The 27,955-nt window shown below is 35.3% G+C and overlaps 4 protein-coding genes across 5 annotated transcripts; all 4 read left to right on the top strand.

Moving 5' to 3' along the window:
- The first annotated feature begins 69 nt into the window (after positions 1-69).
- On the top strand, positions 70-6,395 carry LOC106874605 (zinc finger protein 62). The gene is made up of 2 exons (XM_014922394.2): positions 70-461; positions 2,479-6,395. Exon 2 carries the CDS (start codon positions 2,799-2,801, stop codon positions 4,887-4,889), a length of 2,091 nt encoding a protein of 696 aa, XP_014777880.2. The 5' UTR covers positions 70-461; positions 2,479-2,798; the 3' UTR covers positions 4,890-6,395.
- A 1,796-nt stretch (positions 6,396-8,191) lies between these two features.
- Positions 8,192-12,398, top strand: LOC128250687 (zinc finger protein 62 homolog). The gene is made up of 2 exons (XM_052976315.1): positions 8,192-8,354; positions 9,772-12,398. The coding sequence occupies exon 2, from the start codon at positions 10,079-10,081 to the stop codon at positions 11,732-11,734; it is 1,656 nt and encodes a 551-aa protein (XP_052832275.1). The 5' UTR covers positions 8,192-8,354; positions 9,772-10,078; the 3' UTR covers positions 11,735-12,398.
- Positions 12,399-14,207: 1,809 nt separating this feature from the next.
- On the top strand, positions 14,208-26,904 carry LOC106874606 (zinc finger protein 62). Of its 2 annotated transcripts, none has more exons than XM_052976314.1 (2): positions 14,208-14,395; positions 24,048-26,904. In XM_052976314.1, exon 2 carries the CDS (start codon positions 24,480-24,482, stop codon positions 26,448-26,450), a length of 1,971 nt encoding a protein of 656 aa, XP_052832274.1. In that variant the 5' UTR covers positions 14,208-14,395; positions 24,048-24,479; the 3' UTR covers positions 26,451-26,904. The 2 variants fall into 2 exon arrangements, with proteins under 2 accessions (XP_052832274.1, XP_052832273.1); XM_052976313.1 differs by lacking the exon at positions 14,208-14,395 and adding an exon at positions 18,130-22,550.
- On the top strand, positions 15,795-18,107 carry LOC128250725 (zinc finger protein 678-like). The gene is made up of 3 exons (XM_052976506.1): positions 15,795-15,844; positions 17,276-17,655; positions 17,953-18,107. The coding sequence occupies exons 1-3, from the start codon at positions 15,795-15,797 to the stop codon at positions 18,105-18,107; spliced, it is 585 nt and encodes a 194-aa protein (XP_052832466.1).
- Positions 26,905-27,955: the final 1,051 nt, after the last annotated feature.

Here is a 27,955-nt window from a genome sequence, read left to right as displayed (position 1 = left end):
GATCGCTATAAGCTTTAAGCTTATGTTGTTGTTGGCACTCCGTCGCTTACGACATTACTTCTAAACTTTAATTTTTAATATAACCTGTATATATCGCGCATCCTTCGTGTGTATGTGTGTATGCGCGCGCGTCTCTGCCTCCTTGTCGTGAAATAGTGTGATAGCTGCAAACGATTGTCAGTCATAGTAATAATGTCATGATATTATTCTGCAGGAGACACACCACCATTGAGTTTGTAATATTTGATATCGAATGTGCGGCTGGAGACATGAGGTCGGCTTCACTTGTTCATTGTGATAATTGAGTATTTTATTGTCGAAGTAATTAGGATTTAGTAGAACGTTGGCGTAGATTAACGTTGATTAAACAACGGTAAATCTCATTTTAACAAACAGATATTTACTTAAGTAGTTTGGTAGAAACACATAACACATTGATTCACTGTTTGTGTCTGAAAACGGTAAGTTGATAAACGTTTGTTTTAATGTTGTAATAATGTAAGCTAATAGAATTGTGTTTCACTTGGAGGATAAGGTAATTATATTGGAGTGAAAACGGCGATCTTAAACATTACTTTCAGATACAGTAATTATATAAATATGAAAACTCATAGCGTCATTACTAAAAGATATTTCCTTCGTGATTGAACTGAAAATATTTTGGCAGAGTTCTGCTTTACGCGCGACATATAACGCCTCATAACTTTATTTTTTTGAATTTTCAGAAAATTCTTTTCACAGTCATGTGAATTCCGGCGGAGGTAAAGAACACTTACACCAACAATTTACAGCTTAACCCTAACCGCCTGGAATATGCACCGAGGAATTCCTTATGTAGATCCTGTGATCTACATAATAATCCTTATGTAGATCCTGGAACGGGTGGTGTGCGTATTCTTTGCCTTCGCCGTGAATTCCTCTGTGTAGAATACAAATTTGCAAAAATTTTCTGAAAGTTCCAAAAAAAAAAAAAAAGAGTTACGTGGGGTTATATGGCGTGCGTAAAGCGGAATTCCGGCAATGTTTCCATGTCCCGACTTTTACGTACACAATACTTCAAAACTGAAATGTTAATCTCTATTTCTGTAAAATATCCTTCAGAAAATTCACTTTGAAACTATGATTAGAAACAAATTGAACGACTTTTTGTCGTGATTCAAATATTTTAGCGATTGAAGCGTGGAAGACATAAGTTTGCTGGCAATAACGAATGATTGCCAGCTAGCTATTTAGTGACACACAAAGACCGGCAGTTTCATTAACATTTACTAGTAATATCGTGTCAAAATTTTTATCGCTCGAAACTTCGATCAGTTCACTGACAAAAGAAAAAGAAAAATTTGCTGTATCTGAAAAATTTCATCGCTTGGGATGTTTCTTTGTTGTTTCTGTTGATATAGGCCTGTCGTTCTGGTTGGGTGATCATAGCTGGTCAGTTATCAGTGACGTCAAAACGGTAGAGGAGTAGGGGCCGAAACCGGACGTGGTTCCTCCTGATGATGTCTTGAGCTAACTGGATCCTATAAAGGAGCTGTTGTGGTAGCAGACCACGAAACATGGTTGATTTCAGGACAAAACAGTTGATTTCAGGACAAAACAGAAACAACGAGCTACTACAGTGAAAACTATGTAGCCATATTAATCTTGAAATAGGATCCAAATTCCTCTTATATTACATCTAATCCTCTAAGAATGGCATGAGGTGGGGCACCCTGGATCATATAGTCCTGGATGTACAATGGCAGTACTGTTACTGGAATATTTGACCATAGGTCTGCTTAGTCAGGAATGACCAAGCACAACAGTGACAAAGGATGTTTCTGGAGAGAGAAATGTTATTATCAACTATTCTGTAAATTCTGGTATAGTGAATATAAGTATAAATTAGGTATCAATTGTTTATTTTGTGGAAGTTCAGTCCCAGAATATGTTAGTCTGTGTATACACATACATGCATCGACGAGCTGGCAGAAACGTTAGCACGCCGGGTGAAATGCTTAGCGGTATTTTGTCTGCCGCTACGTTCTGAATTCAAATTCCGCTGAGGTCGACTTTGCCTTTCATCCTTTCAGGGGTCGATTAAATAAGTACCAGTTACACACTGGGGTGGATATAATCGACTTAATCCGGTTGTCTGTCCTTGTTTGTCCCCTCTGTGTGTAGCCCCTTGTCGGCAGTAAAGAAATAATATATATATATATATATATATATATATATATATATCCAGATATAATGTATACTCACTGTTTTTTATTGTGATATAGGTAATGTTACACAATCTAAAGGTATGGATGTAGTCTGTAAATATGTAAGCTTCACACAATTTTGTATGATTTAATTTAACAACTTAAAATTAAAATTCAGTCATTGAGATAAAAGTTTATAGTTTATCAATATAGAACTGTAGGAAAATTTCACTGTTGTAGCTCTATTTTTTAATTATCTCCAATACCTTACCCTGTTTCTCTATCGTTTCAGAATACCAGATGCCATTGGCATTAAAGATATATCATCAATATCTATCATGTTTTATGATCTTAGAAAAGGTTTCACAGAAAAATGAGAATTATTCCTTATGAGTGACATTTCTTTCCTTCTTTACCTGGAATATGTACAAAATGATTTTGTTCCAATTAAATTTGCAAAAACTATCAACATTGCAATCCTTTTCTGAGATATACGGAAATAAAAGCTAGTGGAAATACTACAATGGAAAAGTTTTTATCAACACAGGAATAAAGTAAAAATAGTAAAAGGTATCCATATATTGTTGTGAGTAAAGAAAATATTATACAAGGATGAATTTTCCTGAAGAATTGTCAAAAGAGATAGAGGAAACATCATACCACTGTGATATCTGTAAAAAGTCATTCTCTCTGAAAGGTAACCTTGCTACTCATAAATGTATTGACAAAGAAGAGAAAGCAGAGATACGATATCATTGTGATATCTGTGGGAAATCGTTCACTGTAAAAATGAACTTAACTGAACATAAACATATACATACAGGAGAGAAACCACACAACTGTGATGTCTGCGGTAAATCATTCGCTCGAATATGTACGTTAATTACTCACAAACATCTCCATACTGGAGAGAAACCTCACAGCTGTGATATTTGTGGTAAATCATTCACTGTAAAAATTAACTTAACAGAACATAAACATATACATACAGGAGAGAAACCACACAACTGTGATATCTGCGGTAAATCATTTGCTCGAATACGTACGTTAATTACTCACAAACATCTCCATACTGGAGAGAAACCTCACAGCTGTGATATTTGTGGTAAATCCTTTTCCCTAAGAGGTCACTTAGCCTGTCACAAACGTACTCATACAGGTGAAAAGCCATATCACTGTGATATCTGTGGTAAATCATTCTCTCAGACTAATAGCCTAACCAACCATATACGTATTCATACAGGAGAGAAACCATATCAGTGTAATATTTGTGGTGAGTCATTCTCTGAAAGGGGTAATTTGACTAAACATAAGTATATTCATACAGGAGAGAAGTCATATCACTGTGATATCTGTGGAAAATCATTCTTTCAAAGAGTTCATTTAAATACTCACAGACGTATTCATACAGGAGAGAAGCCATATCACTGTGATATCTGTGGTAAATCATTTTATGATGGAAGTGCAGTAACTTCTCACAAACGTATTCATACTGGGGAGAAGCCCTATCCCTGTGATATCTGTGATAAATCATTCACTGATGCTAGTAAATTAACTAAACACAAACGTACTCACACAGGAGAGAAACCATATCCCTGTGATATCTGTGGTAAATCATTCACAGATGGAAGTACTTTAACTGTTCACAAACGTATTCATACAGGGGAAAAACCATATCACTGTGATATCTGTGGTAAATCATTCTCTCGGACAAGCCAGTTAACAATACACAAGAGGCGCGTTCATACAGGTGAGAAACCATATCCCTGTGATATCTGTGGTAAATCATTTATTGATAGAGGTGGATTAACTGTTCACAAACGTATTCACACAGGGGAAAAACCATATCAGTGTGATAGCTGTGATAAAACGTTCACTTATGCAACTGCATTAAATATTCACAAATATATTCATTCAGGCGAAAAACAATATCGCTGTGATATTTGTGGTAAAACATTCTCTGGAACAAGTGAATTAATGATACACAAGAGACGCATTCATTCAAGAGAGAAACCACATCCCTGTGATATCTGTGGTAAATCATTCACTTATTCAAGTGCATTAACTGTTCATAAACGTAGTCACACAGGGGAAAAACCATATCACTGTGATATCTGTGGTAAATCTTTCTCATATGGCAGTACATTACCTGTTCACAAACGTATTCATACAGGGAAAAAACCACATCACTGCGATACTTGTGATAAATCATTCCCTTATGCAAGTGCATTAACTCTTCATAAACGTATTCATTCAGGAGAAAAACTATATCATTGTGATATCTGTGGCAGATCATTTACATATCGAAGCACATTAACTGTTCACAAACGAATTCATTCTGGAGAAAAACCATATCACTGTGATATCTGTGGAAAATCATTCTCTCAAACAAGTCAGTTAACAGTTCACAAGAGACGCATCCATACAAGCGAGAAACCATATCATTGTGATATCTGTGGTAAATCATTCACTGACGGAAGTTCATTAACTGTTCACAGACGTATTCATACAGGTGAAAAGCCATATTCATGTGATATCTGTGGTATATCATTCTGTCGAACAAGTCAGTTAACAATACACAAGCGACGCATTCATACAGGAGAGAAACCATTTTACTGCGATAACTGTGGTAGATCATTCACTGACAGGAGCTCGTTAACTGCTCATAAACGGAATCATTCGAACGAGAAACCATATCACTGATATCTTTGATAAATCATTCAATGGAAAAAAGTCATTTACTGATTCAGCTGAGATGCATTCATACAAAAGAGAAATCGTGATTACAATGTTTGTGGTAAATTTTTGTAGATCGAAGTACATTAACTGGTCAAAAATGTATTCATACAGGTCAGAAGCTGTATAATGTTATCATCATGTGGTGTTCTTTATTCCATGCTAGCATGGGTGGGACAGTTTGACTAGAGCTGGTAAACTGTGGAGCTGTACCAGGTTCCAGTCTGTTGTATCTATGGTAAATTGTTCTGGCTTGATTAGGCTCGTACTTTTTCATACAGGTGAGAAATCATACTACAGTAATATCTGTGGTGAATGACTATGAAAGGTATTATTTAACTAAAGACAATTACGCTCTCACAGGAAAGAAGTTATATTACTGAAATGTTACACCATTCTCTGAGATGTCATTTATGAGGGTGGGGTGCTGTAAAGGCTTTAAGGGTGTTGCAAAGGGCCTGGTTGGAGGCCCCACCTTCTGAGTTCTTTTTCTGGACTTAGAAAAACTGAAAGACCACTGCAATAAATGTGTGTATCTGTTATGTCTCAAGCTACTGCTATCTAGCACCTTCGGATGATCTCTGCTCAACCGCTACACGACTGCTCCTCGTTGGCTACTCAACTCCCCTACTACGGCCAGACTACCTCTATTTATATGTCTTGGGCGATCCTACTTCTTCGCTTATGGGTGTCAACACAACAGAATCAGAGGTGAATGTTGAATAAAATATTAATAGCTGATCCTTCTGTATTTTCTTTTATCCAAAGCCAGGAACATTTCAGCGCTCGTTTGTAACTATTCACAGATGTATTGATACTGGAAAGGAACCCAATCAGTGTGGTATTTGTGGTAAATCTATCTTCCCAAACAGTGATGTAATTAAGCATAAACTTATACAGGGGAATAATCATATCACTGTAATATCTGTGGCCCATTGCTCTGCGTTAATTACTCATGAATGCATTCATACAGAAATAAAAACATGTTACTATGATATCTGTGGTAAATCATTTTATCAAAATAGTCATTTAACTAAAAACAAATGTATTCATTCCAAAGACAATCTATACCACATTGATATCTGTGGCAAATCACTTTCCCTATGATTTTTTTAATGTATTGTATTGATTATTCAATGATTTGGTGTACTGAAAATGAATTATGTTTTAGAATGATTGAGTAGTTGTTCATTTTTGTTTCCTCCTGTATTCTTTCTTGCATGGGAATAAACCTCTTACCTCTTTATATATCCACTATATAAATGTAACTATACGTGGATATGTGTGTGTTTAGCCCCGAAAGGCTCTGAAATGGTATATTCTTGAGAAAAACGAATTTTATTTTTGAAATCTATGTCCCAAAGAGTGATGAAACGTGGAAGGTAACAGGTAGTCATGGGATGTGTCAGAAACAGCAGCTCAACCTCTCTTAAAATCACATGTCTTTTCATTTGAAAAGTATTTTAAAATTATAAACAGAGACAAATTGCCGATTCAGACTGTCCATGTTTCAAAACTATGATTAAAAAAAAAAAAATCAGAAAAAAAAAAAAGTTGAAATTTTAGAATTTATGGTAGGGTACATGGTAAATTAGAAAGTTTTAAAATTTCTTTATTGCTTGTAAATTGTTTCATTTTTTGTTTGAAAACAAAGGAAGTGGAGAACTGTAACGGTAGTTGCCGATTTCCAAACTTTTATTTTAAGGCTTCTCCCATCATTTTCAAAAACAAAAAAGAAAGAAATAAGCCAACATCAAAACTGAGTGGAAGAAGGAAGTTTGAAAAAAATTCATTTTTCTTTTATTTTCTTTCTTTTTTTTTTTTTTTTACCTGAAAGGCTTTTCCCATTGTTTTCAACATTAGAGTGGCAGTTCTATATTTAAGAGATGAGGAATTATGTACATTATTTAGATTCAACGGATATTTGTCCTCATCTTTTTTTGTTGTTAACACAACGTTTCGGCTGATATAACCTGTGCTCTAATGCCCATGGGCATATGGCATAGTGGTTAAGGACACGGGTTACTAACCCCAAGAATCCGAGTTCGATTCCAAGCAGTGACCTGAACAATGATAATAACAACAACATCGAAAAATACCTTAGGAATGAGAACCCAGGTTCGAAATTTCCCCAAGACACCTGAAGAAGGCTGGAGGGTATATCAGTCGAAACGGGTTAACAACAAACAAGATGAGGACAAATATCCGTCGAATGTACATAAGAGTGGTACTTCATCAGATTTGCATCAAGGTGCACTCTTACATTGTGAGTCTACCATGCTTTATATTAGGGGGAAACAAGAAGTATAAATAAAGATTAAAATAAAAATGAAATTCTGCGAAGACAGACAAGCCATATAGAAAGTTAAAACCAAAACAGGTAAGCATATATTTACGTTAGAAGAGGAAGGAGGAAAAAGAGAAACCGATTCGGGAGAAGAAAGTAGAGGAAATATAGAATATAACAGGTGAGGTGTACTAATAACACGTAACCCCGCCGTTGCCGACCCCAAGTGATAATGGTCAAGTGAGTATAATAATGTTTATGTACTACTAAAGCAGCGCGGACCCGAACGCGCAGTCGCGCGTCCGCGCTAGCTCGTCTTGAGTGGTCGATCCTAACCCTATCCCGCGTGTGAAAATGAATACGTGTTTAGGGTTAGGGTTAGGATCGACCACTTACGACTAGCTAGCGCGGACGGTCCGCGCTGCTTTAGTAGTACCGAACTATAAATATCCGGCATAACTATAGATGTGTACCCATCCCGCCGACTTTGTTGCCTCATAACTTCCAGAGAAATGGATACTTTGTAACGAAATTTTCAACAAATATCGCTAAGATGCTGCGCTTTCAGAGTATATAGGGATTTAGGGAAAAGAATTATTCCGAGGGGGTGGGGAGATGAGTTTCAGAAAATTGAGGCGATCCAAATTGTTTCCTTCATAACTTTCAGGAAAATGGATATCTTTTAGTGAAATTTTATACAAATACCATTCAAACGGCATAGATTACGATTATAAAGAAATTTGTGTGGAAAATATTTTTTCTGAGGGAATGGGGAGAGGAATTTCGAAAAAAAAAAAAACGGAGTTTCGGATCAGGCAGAAAATACTTTAAAACGTAATTATTGCACGTCGCTTTAGTATTCTCTTCCTACGAAAAATCCTATCTGCACTAGAAACACTCAACGATTCCTTATCAGCTCACGGAATTTTCAAGGGGACACTACCATTGAATTTGTAATATTTGATATCGAAAGTGCGGCTGGAGACACGAAGTCCGCTTCACTGGTACATTTTGATAAGTTACTGTTTTATTGTTAATTAAAGTAGAACCTGCTGAATGTTGATTAAACATTGGCAAACCTCATTCTAAGAGTCCAGATATTTACTTTAGTGAAATCATTGATTCACTATTTACATCTGAAAACGGTAAGTTGATAAACGTTTGTTTTAATGTCTGTAAATAATAAAATTCTGTTTCACTTGGCGGATAAGGAAATTATAATGAAGTGAAAACATATAACAATGGGCAAAGGCATTTCCTTCAGATACAGTAATTACATAAGTGTGAAAGCTTTTATCTCCATGTCTTGCAGAGAGCAATTTGCCACAAATATCGATTGCAATGATACAGCTTCTGTCGTTTATGTTTATGTTCATAAGTAAAGAGGTTACATCCTATAGAGAATTTTCAGAACAGATAACAGTATGATATTGTTTCTAGCTCGTATGAATGTATTTACCAATAGTTAGGTTTCTTTCTTCAGACATATTTTCTTTTTTGGGAATGTTTTTTATTCGTTCATGATGTCGCTGTTTGATCTGTTAAAAAAAACTCGTAGCATCGATGAAAAACTTTATAATTGATAACAGAGCTGTTAATTATGGTTGATTGGGGATAAAACAGCTGCAATGAGTCACTGGGGTAGAAGTTATGTGGTCACTCGAGCTTCTTGAAATAGGAGCAAAATTTCGGTAATTTTTCAGATTAACACCCGCACGATCTTCACTACGGTGTTAGGGTTAGGGTTTGAGTTAGGGTGACTGTTACGGTTACGGATGGAATTCCCTAACCCTAACCCCCTAGTGAAGATCGTGCGGGTGTTAATCTGAAAAATTACTCAAATTTCTTTCAAATTCCACTTACATTGGTTGGCAGGGTGTTGGGCTTGGACACACTAGATGATGTATCCCTTGATATACAATGGCAGTATTGTGATGGAATGTGTTTGATCTCAGATCTGTTTAGTAAGGAATGACAAGGGATTACACAATACTGACAAAGAATCTTTCTAAAGAATGTTATTGTCTGCTCTTCTGTAAATTTTGGTTATGATGAATATAAGCATAGACTGTCAACTGTTAATTGTAATAGTTTATGTTGTGGGAGTAAGTTCAATTCCTGGGTAAATCATGATAAGAAGTGTAATATACTACTAGTACATCACATGTAGTAGAATAACTAATGATGGCAATATCCCTGATATGGAGAATGGAATGAGAACAATGTACCCCTGTGGATTTAATAAAGGGTTCAGTTTCAAATTCTGAGAACATTACTAGATATGAGAGGCATCTGAAGAAGTCCAGAAGGTGTGACGACTGAAGACATTAATCCAGATATAATTGTATACTAATTATTGTTTATTTGTAATATATTTAATATTACATAATCTGAAAGTGTAGATCTAGACTGTAAATATGTAAACTTTACACAACTTCCTTGTAACTTTAATAAATTCAAATGTAATGTTGTTGGGATGAAGTTTATTGTAGTAAAATTTCTCTGTTGAATCTTTACTTTTTGATATCTTCAATGTCTCACAGTATTTCTCCATCATTTCAGAATATCAAAGACATTGGCATTAAAGATATATCATCAATATCTGTCAGACAAAAAGAGGTAATTTTACAGAAGAATTAGAACCTCATTCCTATAAATATATCATTAAATTACTGTGAAATATTTCCTCTAAGATATTTCTATCTTTCATTGTCTGGAGGATTTACAAGATGGTTTTGTGTTTCCATTAAGTTTGGACAAATTCACAAAGGATTCACTACTGCAATACAAATGGTTTGATCATCACGGAAATATATAGACAGCAATAAAAGCATTCATATTGTTTTCTAAGAACAAAATTTACAGAAGAATGGATTTTCCTGCAGAATTGCCAGAGGATGTAGGAAAATCATCATATCCTTGTGATCTCTGTGAACAAACATTCTCTCTAAAAGACAGCCTTGCTATTCATAAACAGATTCACACAGGAGAGAAACCACATAACTGTGATATCTGTGGTAAATCATTTTCTCTAATACGTACTTTAACTATTCACAAACACATTCATACTGGAGAAAAACCATATAAATGTGAAAACTGTGGTAAATCATTTGCCTTTAGAAGATATTTAACCAAACACATACGAGTTCATACAGGAGAAAAGCCATATCACTGTGATATCTGTGGTAAATCCTTCCCTGAAAGTGATGCCCTAACTAGCCACATTCGAATTCACACAGGAGAGAAACCATATCAGTGTAATATTTGTGGAAAATCTTTCTCTGAAAGATGTAATTTAACTACACACAAATACACTCATACAGGAGAGAAGTCATATCACTGTGATATCTGTGGTAAATCATTCTTTCAGAAAGTTCATTTAAATAGTCACATGTATGTTCATACTGGGGAGAAGCCTTATCAATGTGATATCTGCTTGAAATCATTTGCTGATGGAAATAGATTAAACAGACACAAACACATTCACGCAGGAGAGAAACCATATCAGTGTGACGTCTGTGGTAAATCATTTAGAGAAGAAGCTCATTTATCGATACACAAGAGACGCATTCATACAAATGAGAAACCATATCACTGTGAAATCTGTGGTAAATCATTCATTAATCCAAGTTTATTAACTGTTCATAAACGTATTCATACAGGCGAAAAACCGTATCAGTGTGACATCTGTGGTAAATCATTCATTGAGAGAAGTGCATTAACTGTTCACAAACGTATTCATACTGGAGAGAGGCCATACCGCTGTGATATTTGTGGTAAAGCATTCATAAGGGGAAATAAATTAAATGTTCACAAGCGTATTCATTCAGGGGAAAAGCTCCATCACTGTAATATCTGTGGTCAGTCATTCTCTCAAAGAGCTCATTTGACTGTTCACATTCGTACTCATACAGGTGAGAAACCATATGACTGTGATATCTGTGGTAAATCATTCTCACAGACAGGTCATTTAAAAATTCACAGACGTATTCATACAGGAGAGAAACCCTATCAGTGTGATATTTGTGGTAAATCTTTCTTCCAAAATAGTGATGTAACTAAGCACAAACGTTTACATGCAAGGGAGAAACCTTATCACTGCGATATCTGTGGTAATTCCTTTAGCAGTGGAAGAGGACTAACTGTACATGAGCGTATTCATACAGGGGAAAAACCATATCGATGTGATATCTGTGGTAAATCATTCACTGATGGAAGTACATTAACCAAACACAAACGTATTCATACAGGGGAGAGACCATATCAGTGTGACATCTGTGGTAAAGCATTCACTGATACTAGTAAATTAACTAAACACAAACGTACTCATACAGGGGAAAAACCATATCACTGTGATATCTGTGGTAAATCATACACAGATAGAAGTACATTAACTAAGCACATACGTATCCATACAGGGGAAAGACCATATCACTGTGATATCTGTGGTAAATCATTCATTGATGGACGTACATTAACTAAACACAAATGTATTCATACAGGGGTAAAAACTACATCCCTGTGATTCTTTTGGTGTATCTTTCTTTTATGCAAGTGCATTAACAATTCATAAATGTATTTACTAAGATATATAATAGAACCAAATTTTGACGGTTTTTTTTTTTTGCTTTTTGACCTTTTGTGGTAATAATTATTATATGTATTGTATTGGTTACAGATTGATTTGGTGTTATGAAAATGAAGTGTTTTTTAGAATGATCATGTTGTTCATTTTTCTTTGCCCATTTCATTGCATTTGATAAAGCTTTACATAACATCTTTCAGTTATTCTTTACTTTGCAAGTCTGATTCATTCTGGGTTTTACCCATTCAATAAAAATATTCTTATTTCAACATAAAGACAGCTAATACAGATAACTGCAGGGCAGCTTTTAATGCAGAAAATGTCTGGCCAGAAGTATTCCAATTGTTTTCAAATACAAATTTCAACTGAAATTGAGAAAATTTCAGATCAAAATTAATAAATTTTTTGATGCATTGTATTCCAACATAATATCATTCAAATTAGATTCCATTTATAAAAATAATGCAATTTAAGATAATTAAGAATCATATTTGTTGACTGAGGTCTTAAGCTGAAAAGTTCCTGGCTTTGGGTAAAAGAAAATACAGGAGGATTAGTTAATTATGATTTTATTCAACACCAACACATCTTTCTTTGTGTTTGCCACTGACATGCTGGGAACAAACTTTGCACAAATTTACATATTCAGATCTTTCATGAATAATTTGTGTACAGTTGCCTCACCAACTCCAAACTGTACACTCATCTTTATTGATATGTAATGGCCTTCATTTTGAAACTAACCCCTCAGATTTTATGAAGTTCTGTCTCTCTGCCACACCTCTTATCTTCCTCTTCCACTCTACCATCTTTGAACCTTTGGTGCCAGTGCTTATGGATTAACTTTTATGAGCTAAGAGGTTTGCTTATAAAAGTTAATCCATAAACAGTCTGGAGTATTTCGTTGGTTTCATTAGCATTTATGCACAGTTTAAATTAAAGTTTTATTTCATAGCAGGATTCTAAATTGTTCTTATGTCCTGACTACATTCCACAACTTAGTCAGCTGTGACAAGCAATGTTTGGTAGGAATTGGTTCAAAATGTTCTCATAGCTGTCTCCTTCAATCTGAAATAAAAGAAAGTTGACAGATCTGTTTATAGTAATGATATACAAAAACTACAATAATCTTGAACAGCTTTGACTGCAAAAATAGTCCTCAAGCTTTTGGAATGCATGCACATATAATTTGATTATGCACCAAAGTAGATGCTGAAATTTCAGAGAATAAAGGTATGACAGAAGACATTTATGTCAATAAAGGATGTGCTGAAAAGAAAGATAGACACTGCCATATGTACCAATATTTTCAGTAACATTGTCCTACATTTATTCTTATATGCTAGTGAGACGTGAGACACTACAAATGGAATATGGCTATGATGCAAAGGGCCTTGGAAGGATTGCTGAGCAGAATATCATTACGAGAGCATATTTGAAATGAGATAAATTTGAGAATGGAGTAGAGTGAATGATGTAATCACAGAATACTGAAAGGACAAGTTCCACTGGATATTTCACAAGCCTGACAGACAACAAGTAAACTTGCACAGATGGTGAGTGGTGTCCAAGAGATAGAAAAGGTGAAACTGAAAGGCCTTCATCATGATGAGAAGATGATTTAGTTAAGTGATTTGCAACAAGATGTAAAAGAATGGCTTAATAATGACAGAATTGGTGTTCAATTGATGCTTTTCTCTTTCTTACTCTTTTTCCTCTTCTCTTATTTTTCGTTCTTTGCTCGTGTTTGTGTTTACTTCGATTTTGGATTTGTTTTCCAATGTGGTTTTGTACAATATATCTTATTTCTTTATTGCCCACAAGAGGCTAAACATACAGGGGACAAACAAGAATACATAAAGGGATTAAGTCGATTACATCGACACCAGTGCGTAACTGGTACTTAATTTGTCGACCACGGCGGAATTTGAACTCAGAACGTAACGGCAGAAGAAATACTGCTAAGCATTTTGCCCGGAGTGCTAACGTTTCTGCCAGCTCGCCGTCTTTTGTACAATATATCTGTCATATACATACGTATTATATATGTAATTATCTCTGCTAGTAATAAAAACCTTCATTTGTTAGCAATAAAATTAATGAGGAGGGGCAGGTAAACACCACAATTATTTCTTGAGAACCAAATTTTGTCCAGTGTTTTACTGAGTATTTGCACCAGCTAATAACATAATATTCTATTCAAGTTCCAGTGATTAAAAAGATTTTTCTTGGAAATGTTTTTAAAACGTAATTATTACATTTCCTTAAAGTTTTTTTTTTTTACTTTCTAAGAACATATTTGGTCTAGAAACACCTAACGCCCCCCCCCCCTCCGTCAGCCCAAGACGTCTCCAAGGAGACGCTGCCATTGATCTTGTCATATGTGATATCGAAAGTACGGCTGAAGACATAAAGTCAGCTTCACTCGTTCATTGTGACAACTTATGATTTTAACATCGGAGTAAATAGGAGCTCTTTGAATGTTGGTGCGGGATAAAGTTGATAAAACATCGGTAAACCTCATTTTAACAGTCAGATACTTACTTTGGTTGTTTGGTGAAGACCTATAACACACTGATTCACTGTTTACATCTGAAAATGGTAAGTTGATAGATGTTTGTTTTAATACTGTAATAAAGTATGTAAATAAGAATCGTGTTTCACTTGGAGGATATGGTAATTATATTGGAGTGAAAACATGTAACAATGAAAAAAGATATGTGCTTCAGATACAGTCATTATATAAACACGAAAACTTATAGCAACGTTCGCAAAAGAAACACACACATTAAATGAATCGTAAAAAAAAAAATGAATGAGTGATTTTGATTTAATTCAGAAAGAAAATTGCTTACATGAGAGAGGAACGAATCCCAGACTCTGTGCGTGTATGTATATTTGGGATCATTCAAAATAGAGTTGCTACATCGAATAAGTGTTGAACATTGAAACTTGCCTTCAAGGTTTGATGAAGTTACGAACAACAATTATAAAAGCATCTGGAAAGATATTTCTAGGATATCAGTGAGAACAATTTACCACAGATATCGCAGTGATACAGCTTCTGTCGTTTATGGCTGTATTCATAAGTAGTGAGGTTACAACCTATAAAGAATATTTAGAACAAATAACTGTATGATATTGTTTCTTGGCTGTGCAAATGCATTTATTGTGGAAGCGCAATGGCCCAGTGGTTAGGACAGCGGACTCGCGGTCATAGGATCGCGGTTTCGATTCCCAGACCGGGCGTTGTGAGTGTTTATTGAGCGAAAACACCTAAAAGCTCCACGAAGCTCCGGCAGGGGATGGTGGCAAACCCTGCTGTACTCTTTCACCACAACTTTCTCTCATTCTTACTTCCTGTTTCTGTTGTGCCTGTAATTCAAAGGGTCAGCCTTGTCACACTGTGTCACGCTGAATATCCCCGAGAACTACGTTAAGGGTACACGTGTTTGTGGAGTGCTCAGCCACTTGCACGTTAATTTCACGAGCAGGCTGTTCCGTTGATCGGATCAACTGGAACCCTCGACGTCGTAAGCGACGGAGTGCCAACAACAACAAATGTATTTATTAGTAACGAGATTAACCTTTTTCAGACTATTTTCTTTTTTGTTAATGTTTTTTTCTTCATCCATAATTTCGCTATTTGTTCTGTTACAAAACTCGTAGCATCGATGAAATCTTTACGTTGATTATAGGGTTGGTAAGTTATGGTTAATTTGATAACAAAACAGCAACATTGAGCCACTGGTATGAAAACTGGTCACTCAACCTTCTTGAAATAGGAGCCAAATTCCTTACAAAATCCACTTACATGAGTTGGCAGGGTTTTGGAGTTGGACACACCAGACGGTGTATTCCTCGATATACAATGGCAATATCATGATAGAATGTGTTTGATCATATGTTTGTTTAATAAGGAATGACCAGGGATTATATAACAGTAACAACACGTTTCTAGGGAGAGAAAAATGTCTATTCTTCTGTTAGTTTTGGTACGATGACTATAAATATAGACTATCAACTGTTAAGTGTAATAGTTTATGTTGTGTGAGTAAGTTCAGTCCCCAGGTAAATAATGATAACTATATAATCTGGTTGGATTGTAATATTCTAGTGCATCGCAAGTTGTAGTATACCTAATGAGGAAAATGTCCTGATATGCAGAATGGAATGAAAACAATGTATTCCTGTGTATTTAATAAAGAATTCAGCTTCAAATTCTGAGAATATATGAGAAGGTATGATGACTGAAGACACTAGTCCAGGTATAATGTATACCCATTATTGTTCATTGAAATATATTTGATATTACACAATCTGAAAGTGTAGATATGGACTGTAACTATGTAAACTTTATGCAACTTACATGTAATTTTAATAAATTCATTTGTAAATTTGTTGGGGTGAAGGTTATCAAAGTTGAATTGTAGTAAAATGGCACTGTTGAATCATTTTAATTATCTTCAATATCTTACAATATTTCTCTGTCATTTCAGAATATCAGAGACATTGGCATTAAAGGTATATCAATACTTATCATTTACAGACAAAAGGAAGCAGTTATACAGAATAATTACAACTCTGTTTCTATAAAGTTATCATTGAATTACTGTGAAATATTTCATCTGAGTGAGACATTTCTCTCTTCCATTGTCTGAAGTGTATGCAAAGTGCTTTTGAGTTTCCATTAAATTTGGACAAATTTACAGAAGGATCTCACTACTGCACTATAAACGTTTTGATCTACAAGGGAATGTATAAAAAGAAGTAAAAATATTCATAGTGTTTTCAAAAAATTAAATTTACTGATAAAATGGATTTTCCTGAAGAATTGCCAGAAGATGTAGGAAAATCATCATATCCTTGTGATCTCTGTGAACAGACATTCTCTCTAAAAGATAGCCTTGCTATTCATAAACAGATTCACACAGGAGAGAAATCACATAACTGTGATATCTGTGGTAAATCATTCTCTCAAATACGTACCTTAACTATTCACAAACACATTCATACTGGAGAAAAACCATATAAATGCGAAAACTGTGGTAAATCATTTGCCTTTAGAAGATATTTAACTAAACACATACGAGTTCATACAGGAGAAAAGCCATATCACTGTGATATCTGTGGTAAATCCTTCCCTGAAAGAGATGCCCTAACTAGCCACATTCGAATTCACACAGGTGAGAAGCCGTATCAGTGTAATATTTGTGGAAAATCTTTCTCTGAAAGATGTAATTTAACTACACACAAATACACTCATACAGGAGAGAAGTCATATCACTGTGATATCTGTGGTAAATCATTCTTTCAGAAAGTTCATTTAAATAGTCACATGTATGTTCATACTGGGGAGAAGCCTTATCAATGTGATATCTGTTTGAAATCATTTGCTGATGGAAATAGATTAAACAGACACAAACACATTCACGCAGGAGAGAAACCATATCAGTGCGACGTCTGTGGTAAATCATTTAGAGAAGAAGCTCATTTATCGATACACAAGAGACGCATTCATACAAATGAGAAACCATATCACTGTGAAATCTGTGGTAAATCATTTATTAATCCAAGTTTATTAACTGTTCATAAACGTATTCATACAGGCGAAAAACCGTATCAGTGTGACATCTGTGGTAAATCTTTCAATGAGTGTAGTAAATTGACTATCCACAAACGTATTCATTCGGGGGAAAAACTTTATCCCTGTGATATCTGTAGTAAACCATTCACTGAGGGAAGGAAATTAATTATTCACAAATGTATTCATTCAGGGGAAAAACTACATCACTGTAATATCTGTGGTAAATCCTTCTCTCAAAGACCTCATTTAACTGTTCATGTTCGTACTCATACAGGTGAGAAACCATATGACTGTGATATTTGTGGTAAATCCTTCTCACAGACAGGTCATTTAAAAATTCACAGACGTATTCATACAGGAGAGAAACCCTACCAGTGTGATATTTGTGGAAAATCTTTCTTCCAAAGTAGTGATGTAACTAAGCACAAGCGTATACATGCAAGAGAGAAACCTTATCACTGTGATATCTGTGGTAATTCGTTCAGCAGTGGAAGAGGACTAACTGTTCATAAACGAACTCATACAGGGGAAAAACCATATTGGTGTGATATCTGTGGTAAATCATACACAGATGGAAGTAAATTAACCATTCACAAACGTACTCACACAGGGGAAAGACCATATCGCTGTGATATCTGTGGTAAATCATTCATTGATGGAAGTACATTAACTAAACACAAACGTATTCATACAAAGGAAAAAACCACATCACTGGGATCCTTTTGATGCATCTTTCCCTTGTGTGAGTATTAACTATTCAAGGAGACCCCTTTTGGTCATGAATGACCATGGGATTGCACCTAGAAAGTTACCCTCCGAGGCACGAGTCCGGGCGAGGTTGTTTATGGAAGACCAGCAGTTGCCCACGCCACCAATGTTATCCAAAGGAAAAGCAAAGGCCGATACAGCTTGGCACCAGTGATGTCGCAACTCATTTCTACAGCTGAGTTAACTGGAGCAACGTAAAATAAAGTGTCTTGCTCAAGAACACAACACGCAGCCCGGTCCGGGAATCGAACTCACAACCTCACGATTGTAAGCTCGATGCTCTAACCACTGAACCATGCGCCTTAACTATACATAATCGTATTTATTCAGGAGAAAAAGTGTTTTACTGTGATATGTCTGATAAATCAGTCATGCTGCAAACAAATGAGATGAAGATACACAAGACCATTATATAAGAGAGAAACCATATTATTGTGATATCTGTGATAACTCCTTCACTGATCGAAGTAAATTAACTGCTGGCAAATGTAGAGCAAAAGCCATATCACTTTGATACATGGGGTAAATCTATGCAACTATTTAACCTATTCTCTGTAAAACGTAATGCTTATTTATTCACATCGATATGAATTAGTCATGATTTATCTCATAGCTTTGAGATTTCAGTGACATGATTGTTTACTTTTAGAATAATTATTGTAGGGTAATTGTGAGAGGCTGGATCTGACCTGTTGGAAGATAAAGCAGGTAGATTATTTTGACATGGACATGGACATGGACAAATGTGTTAAATGTTCTCAGTTGTATACAAACAGGTGAGAAATTATATCACTGTGGTAGCTGTGATAAATCATTCCTCATCAACGTTTAACATCCGCTTTCCATGCTAGGATGGGTTGGACGATTTGACTGAGGGCTGGCAAGCCAGAAGGCTGCACCAGGCTCCAATCTGATTTGGCAGGGTTTCTACAGCTGGATGCCCTTCCTAAAGCCAACCAATCCAAGAGTGTAGAGGGTGCTTTTACATGCCACTGGCACGAGGGCCAGTCACACGGTACTGGCAACGGCCATGCTCAAAAAGGTGTTTTTTACATGCCACTTGTGCAGGAGCAAGTCCAGTGGCACTGGCAACAACCTCGCTCGAATGATTTTCTAACATGCCATCAGCACAAGTGCTAGAAGGCAACGCTATTCTCTTTATGAAATCACTCATATATACTTAGAAACCTGCACTCTGTGAAGTGAGTGACAAATGAACAGAGACATCAGCACTCTAGTGTTGCCAGCAACACAACAGCCTCTCTAGTGCTGGTTCCACAGCAAAATACACTGTCAAAGACACAATGACAGATAGGGCAACCAGCCATAAGAAACATTCCCAGAAATGAAGCATAGAATTGAAACATTTTTCTTTGACTCATCTAAGACATGGAAAGGAACCCGATATAGATTTTTTTTGTTGTTATAACAATATGTAAATTATTACATGTATTGTATTGGTTACTGATTGATTTGATGTAAAAATGGAGTTTTAGAATGATCAAGTTGTTGATTTTTGTTTCCTCAGTTTATTGTATTTAATAAAGCTTTATTTGCGTAATGTTTTGGTTATACTTTGCAGTCTGAACTTTTATATAGCACATTCCCATCCTGAACCTCCTTTGTGTATGTATATATATATATATACACACATACATATCTCTATATATATGTATCTTGTGGTATATGTTAAAGAAGTAAAATGTAAAAATTTCTACTGGATACCTCCATAAGAAACAATACTCTTGTATTTTCACAGCAATCTTTATATCCTGCTTAACATAGATGCATTGTTAGAATACTATTACTGCAGTATTTGCTTTGAGAAATCCTCTCATGTAGATTTATACTGCTAAGAAGCACAGAAATATATCAGTATATTAGTAACAGTGAGATTTGGCTGGCATGCACTGAAAGGATGTCTGGGGCTGATGAAGCACAAATTTGATGAAATCAGTTTATTTAGCAGTTCCATCAATGTTGCTGGACAATTCACAACTGCTACCAATAGTTCTGTGCCAATAGCACTATACATCTATAATACTGCTTCCATCACTAATATTTAATTTGTATTATCATATTTCTGCAAAGAGATACATCTAACAATTTGGTGTTACTAGGGCTCATTTGAAGAATTAATGCTAATTTTAAAGTGATGGGAGAACAACTGGTGATGATATTTTCAAAGAGGTAGAGAAAACATTGAATACAATTTGGTTTTGAAATATCTTCAGTGTCTTCTGATTCTGGGAAAAACTATCAGTGATGTTAGAAAAGGTTTTGTTGGGCAAGACCACAGAATATGTGATTGTATGGGCTGTAGGGAACCACAACACCATTCACCAAAAAGCATATCAAGAATAACTTTTACATCCATCATATGTGGTAGACATACCAGCTTCAATAAATTTTTGATTACATTGTATCTATGACTTTGGAGCAATTTGTCACAGTGAGGCTTTGTTACAGTGAACACAAAATAGATTTTCTAGCTTGTTGCTGATGCTTAAATGATTCATTTCTCCTTAGGGTTTTACAAGTCTTCGTTTAGTAGTTTCATTTCAACTATTTTCTTGTTTCTAGTTCAATTTGTGTTGTAGGTGAAAGTTAATATCGAGATGGAGGACTGTAATTTGGTTAGTGTTATTTGCATGTTGTGATAAGTTAAATAAACTTATCTCCTTGTGTAAGGTGAGCAATTTTTCCTTTGCAGTGTTGGCTTAACTTCATCACCTTATGTCTAACATGTCTAAAGGTGAACTCTGTAATTTATCGAGGGCTGTTTCTTTTTCTATCTTTTACTTGTTCCAATCATTAGACTGCGGTTATGCTAGGGCACCGCCTTGAAGAAATTTTAGTCGAATGAATCGACCCCCCAGTACTTATCTTTTTAAAACTTGGTACTTATTCTGTCGGGTACTTTTGCCAAACTGCTAGGTTACGGGGACGTAAACACACCAAGCTGTAGTGGCTGGGAGAGACAGACACAAAGGTACACACGCATAGACATATATACTACAGGTTTCTTTCAGTTTCCATCTACCAAATCCACTCACAATGCATTAGTCAGCCTGAGACTATAGAAGACACTTGTCCAAGGTGCCAAGACGCAGTGGGACTGAAGCAAGCTTCTTTATTTCATAATATTTGCCATAAGACAGTACATAGATGGGATGAACAAGGACAGACAAAACACCAAAAAGGTGTAGTAGTTGCTTAATAATTAAAAATTACAGTTCGAATGAAAATTTACAATGACCAATAGTTAAAAATATAATTAAATATCTAATTGCGATTCGCAATAAATAACGTCAAAAGGAAAGACCTCTGACCACCTGGATAGAACCTTTGCTTTCTTCCACTGACCCCATTTACATGGTGCCAATCACTCTCAGCTTGCTTCCACTTCTAACTCAGACCACGCACATTTAAACCAAGGTTAAGTGAGGTCGTTACAAAAAGCAAAGGTTCTACAATCCAATAAGCGTAAAATTAATCCAATAAGAAAAACACAGTCCACAAAAGATAAATTCCAACTTGCAGCAAACAAAATATTCGTCTTTAACGGAAGCAATCCAAAAACCGGAAGCTAAGCTTCTTTATTTGATAAATATTTGGTATACAAGCATTACAAAGAGGGGACACGTAAAATGGTGAAAAAGCTGCTATAATTTACAAGTTCTTTTTTTTATTATTATTAATGATAAATTACGATTAAAATTACAGTAAAAATTTTAAAGTACGATGATATCACATTGCCACATGCAGTGTATCTCCTGAAGGAAAGGCACCCGACCACCAGGGTAGAACTTTTGCGTCTTTTCCGGGGCTTCACTCACTTGGTGCCAATCACTCCCAGACTAGTACCAATCCCTCCCCCCCGCTAGAGGCGGGGCACAAGAACAAAGTTCTGAAACGACTTCAAGCAGTTCGAATTTTTACACAAAATAAAAAAAAAAAAGCAATGCCACAATGGCCACAGTAATATACCGAGGAATAGTAAAAACAAATACAGTTCAACAAAGGTAATAATCCAAAATAAATGGAATCCAACTATAGCAAAACGCTCATCAGCACCAAAAAAAAAAAAAAAAACGACCACGTTGTATGACCGGAATCAAGTTTCTTACCTCACAATCACACCCTTTTATTTATTTTCTTTTAAAATAAAATTTCATCAATTGCTTCCTTCTATTGTATAATATCCTATTAATATTCTAAGATTGAAGAAAGCTTTTCTCTTTCGTTTTTAAAATGTGTTGATAACAATTATACCCTTATAAATGTTTCTTATCGAAACTGCGGCGTAAGTCCTACAGTCAGCTTCACTTGTTCTATGTGGCAAGACTAAAAATCATTTGTTAAACCCTGAATCTAATGAAATAATTTCTTCGGTAAACGGTAAGTTGACCAACGTTTGTTTAATGCTGTAATAATGTATATGAATAGTAGAACTGTGTTCCAATTGGAGGTTATTGTAGTTATATAAAAATGAAACTATTTCGATGGTAAAAGATGTTTTCTTCAGGAAAATAGTAATTATATGGATGTAGAGCCCAGACATGAAATAAGTTACAGGAATACTATGTTTAACACGCTTCGTTTTGTATGTTAATGTCGCCTGTTTGTTTTAAAATATGGCTTTGAAAACATACAAGCTCATTCAAAGATAGGTTCCACATCGGGTAAACTTCCCTAAATATTTGATGAAGTTAAGACAAGCGTTAAAGTCATCTAGAACGATTTCCCCGCAGATAGTGATATCGCTTCTCCTGTATGAATAGGTTTGCTAGTAATTATTGAGCCACTTCCAGCTGAGAATGATTTACGATAGATGTCTCTGTGATAGGGTTTCTTCCCTTGTAATGAATACTGTTATTCGTTGAGTAGGCCGCATTTTGAGGTATTGTGTTCTTAATGTTCAATTCAATTTTCCCTTCTTCATTCATCCAGATTGTTTCTTTTTTCTTTTTCTTTTAAATCTGTTATTCAATTCATGATACCCAAGAAAGCATTTTCACTTTGGTTATAGATCTAGGGGATATAGAACAACGGTGAGCCACCGGGATGGAAACTATGTGGTCAGTCGATTCCCTTGAAATAGGAGCCAGATGTATAAATTGCACCTTACCAGCGTGATACGTGAGAGACATACTAGACAATGTATTCCTAGTTAGACTGTCACAGAGTGAAGAACGGCAATGTCATGACTTATGTGTTTGATCATTGGTCTGCTTAGACAAAAAATGTTTCCAGAGAGAAAGAGAGAGAGAGAGAGAGGACCGTTATTGTCTACTATTCTGGAAATTTTGTTATGACTATAAGTGTAGATTGTTAGGTGTAATAGTTGATCTTATCCTAGGATTGAACCTGTCTCCGTAAGCCAGAACATTTATATATACTCTGCCAGAATTGTAACGAAGCAGTGACATTACAAATAGAACACCAAATGTGGAGAATATCTCTGGTTTGGACATTGGAATGAGAACAAGTAATGAAATAACTAATAAGAATAACATCGTTGTTATGGACAATAGATTGAGAGCAATATACCCCCATGGATTTAATAAGGATTCAGTTCCAAATTCTGAGAATATTACTGAATATGAGAAGGACCTGAAGAAGTCCTGGACAACCAAAGACACTAAACCATGTATCATATATACTCATTATTGTTTATTGTAATATATGTTAATGTTACACAATCTGGAAGTGTATCTGTAGTTTGTAAATGTGTAAATTTAACACAACTTTTTATGATGTAATTTAACAAATTAAAATGTTAAGTTCAGTTGCTGAGGTAAAAGTTTCTAGTTTATGACTATAGTAAAATTTGACTGTTGAATCTGTATTTTTTAATTATCTTCAATATCTTACACTATTTCTCTATAATTTCAGAATATCAAATGACATTGGCATTGAAGATATATCATTAATATTTATCACCATTTACAGACAAAAGAGAGATTTCATAATGAAGAGCTGCAACTCTCTTTGTATCAATTTATCTGAGAGTTATTTCTTCCAAGTAATACAGTTCTCTTCAACATCCAGAACAGGCATGGGCAAACTTTTTTGAGAAGCAGGCAACATGAAACATGGTTTTCCATCTAGTGGGCTGCACTACTAAGAAAAATAATGGTAATGTTTTTTGTTAGGCATGTCATTAAGAAGGTCCCATGGGCCACTGGTCTGGAAGGTATACAAGTTTGCCTCTCTTTTCTGATAACAGTTGATTGCAAATATTACAGGAGAAAAGTTGTGATCAATACAATAATAGAGCAGAAAATATCAATGTAGTTGTCGTCAGAAAAGAAAATTTATAGAAGAATGGATTTTCCTGAAGAATTGTTGAAGAAGGTGGGAAAATCATCATATTCCTGTGATATCTGTCAAAAGACATTCTCTTTAAAAAGCAGCCTTACAAATCATAAAATTATTCACTCAGGAGAGAAACCACATAACTGTGATATCTGTGGTAAAGCATTCTCTAGATTACAAACCTTAATTACTCATAAACGTATCCATACTGGAGAAAAGCCTTATGAATGTAATATCTGTGGTAAATCATTCTCTGTCAGAAGTCATTTAGCTGATCACATACGTACTCATACAGGTGAAAAGCCATATCATTGTGATATCTGTGGTAAGTCCTTCTCTCGAAGTAATGGCCTGACTAGGCACATTCGTATTCACACAGGTGAGAAGCCATATCTGTGTAATATTTGTGGTGAATCATTCTCTGAAAAAGGTAATTTAACTAAGCACAAATACATTCATACAGGTGAAAAGTTGTACCACTGTGATATCTGTGGAAAATCATTCTTTCAGAAAGTTCATTTAAATTCTCACAAATATGTTCATACTGGAGAGAAACCATATCACTGTGATGTCTGTGGCAAATCGTTCGCTGATAGAAATACTTTAATTAAGCACCAACACATTCATACAGGAGAGAGACCATACCCTTGCGATATCTGTGGTAAGTCATTCAGTAACAGAAGTACATTAAATGTTCATAAACGTATTCATACAGGAAATAAACCATACCACTGTGATATCTGTGATAAATCATTCTCACAAACAAGTCAATTGACTTTACACAAGAGACGTATTCATACAAGAGAAAAGCCATATTACTGTGATATCTGTGGGAAATCCTTCACTGACGGAACTGGATTAACTGTTCACAAGCGTATTCACACAGGGGAAAAACCATATCGTTGTGATATCTGTGGTAAGTCATTCACATGTGGAGGTACCTTAACTGTTCACAAACGTATTCATTCAGGTGAAAAACCATATCATTGTGATATTTGTGGTAAATCCTTCACATATGGTAGTGCATTAACTGTTCACAAACGTATTCATTCAGGTGAAAAACCATATCATTGTGATATTTGTGGTAAATCCTTCACATATGGTAGTGCATTAACTGTTCACAAACATAGTCATTCAGGAGAAAAACTGTATCACCCTGCTAAATCATTCTCTGGAGCAAGTCGTTTAATGAGACATAAGAGGCACATTCGTAAAAGAAAGAAAACCTATCAATGTGATACTTGTGGTAAATCATTCACTGATGGAAGTGTGTTAAGTGTTCACAAACGTATTCATACAGGAGAGAAACCATATCACTGTAATACCTGTGGTAAATCATTTTCCCAAAGTTCTGGCCTAATTAGGCACATACGTATTCATACAGGAGAGAAACCATATCACTGTGACACTTGTGGCAAGTCTTTTACTGATGGACGTACGTTAACTTCTCATAAACGTATGCATACAGGGGAAAAACCATATCACTGTGATATCTGTGGCATGTCATTCTCTGAAACATATAATTTAACTAAACACAAATACACCCATACAGGAGAAAAGCTATATCACTGTGATATCTGCGGTAAATCCTTCTCTCAGACAAGTCATTTAACTGTTCACAGTCGTACTCACACAGGCGAGAAACCTTATCACTGTGACATCTGTAATAAATCCTTTTCTCAAACAGCTCATCTAACAATTCATAAACGTACTCATACAGGTGAGAAACTGTATCATTGTGATATCTGTGGTAAATCTTTCTCTCAGACAGGCCATTTAACAATTCACCGACGTATCCACACAGGAGAGAAACCCTATCAGTGTGATATTTGTGGTAAATCATTCTTCCAAAATAGTGATGTAACTAAGCACAAACGCATTCATACAGGGGAAAGGCCTTACCACTGTAATATCTGTGGTAAATCATTCTCTGGGAGTACTTCCTTAACAATTCACAAATGCATTCAACCAGGAGAATAACCACATCGCTATATCTGCAGTAAATAATTTTCTGAAAACTATGATTTAACTGAACACAAATATATTCATTCTGAAGAATAAATAGCACATTTATATGTGGTAAATCATTCTCTGTTACAAATCACTCCTCTATTTAATAATATGTGCAATGTGGAGTGGTTGAGAAATTGTAACAGAGGTATCAGGATTCTGAAATCTACTGTGTGACATGACTGCCTGGTTCCACAATAAAATACATCCAACACACTGTCAAATTGATGGTGACAAGTAGGGCAGCCAGCTATAAACATCATGCCCCTAAAATGGAACTTGAAAGTGAAATATATTTCCTGATTCACCAAACTCATGAAAAAGATTTTTGTTTTGTTTTTTGTACGAGTTGAATATATTGTATTACATTTGTTATTGATTGATTCAGGTTCATGAAAATAAATTGTGATTTTGAAGTATCTGATCATCTGTTTTTGTTTTTCATTATATTGCATTTGATAAAGTTTTAACATAACACTTTGGTTACCCCGTACTTTGCAATTTTTATGTACTTTCATTAAAAATATGCTTATTTCAACATTAAGCTCACACAATGAAACTGAGAAAACTTGTAATCAAAATTAATGAAATTGTTAAAAGTAGGTTCAGCTGTCTCTAAATGATGAAATCAGTCATCAGATCTGCATCAAGAGTCTTTCTTGTCAACTTCTCAATAAATATGTACAAGATGCAAATGGGTCTTGGTGACAGTTTAATATATACAACAGGAGCCAGACAAGAAGGAGTCCTGCTTTGCCATGTGGTATTGAGTACGCAATGGCTAATTCAACTAACATAGATGCAGGCCTAGGTATATGGCTTCGAAGTTGGCTTTGCAACTGTCTATTTTTGGTTTCATCCTACTATGCAGCACCTGGGTATTTCTGCAACGTCACTGGCCCAAATGATGCCATGAGAGCAAAACTAGAAATCCCATCATATGTGTGTGTGGGACTTGATATTCAATAGTTGCCTCTATTTGAGTGAAGTAGTGATGCTGACATTTTAACTGGTTGCTCTGTGCTTTTGAAGATCTAAAATGAAGAAAAAAAATCTTAAAATACAAGTGTTGTTGTGAGGAAAAATGCTCTTCCAACCTGTGCTAGTGTAGGAAAATGCACATTAAATATATGAAGCTAGCTGTTTACTGGGTGCCGACCTCTGCCTTAGTGGCTCCTGTCAGAATGGGAAGTGAATGCTAAATGGCGAAGACGATGATGTGTGTGTGTGTGAAACCAAGCTATGATTATAATAGTCTAAAATAGTGGTTGTCAAATTTTTATAGATAAGGACGCTCTTGGCAATAAGAAAAGCAGTGAAAAACAATAATTATTTCATCAAACAGAAGCTAAATAGCTCCAGTGGTTTATTATCAAATTTTCCACCTACTAATAACATAATGTTCTTATTCATAATTTAAAAAGTAACGAAAATTTTTGGAAGACACAAATAAAAATAAATAAATAAATGAGGGG

This window comes from Octopus bimaculoides, chromosome 24 (genome assembly GCF_001194135.2).
Source record: "Octopus bimaculoides isolate UCB-OBI-ISO-001 chromosome 24, ASM119413v2, whole genome shotgun sequence".
NCBI classification, from domain to species: Eukaryota; Metazoa; Mollusca; class Cephalopoda; order Octopoda; family Octopodidae; genus Octopus; species Octopus bimaculoides.
Note: the sequence above shows the minus strand (reverse complement) of the source record. Positions and strands in the feature narration are given on the sequence as shown.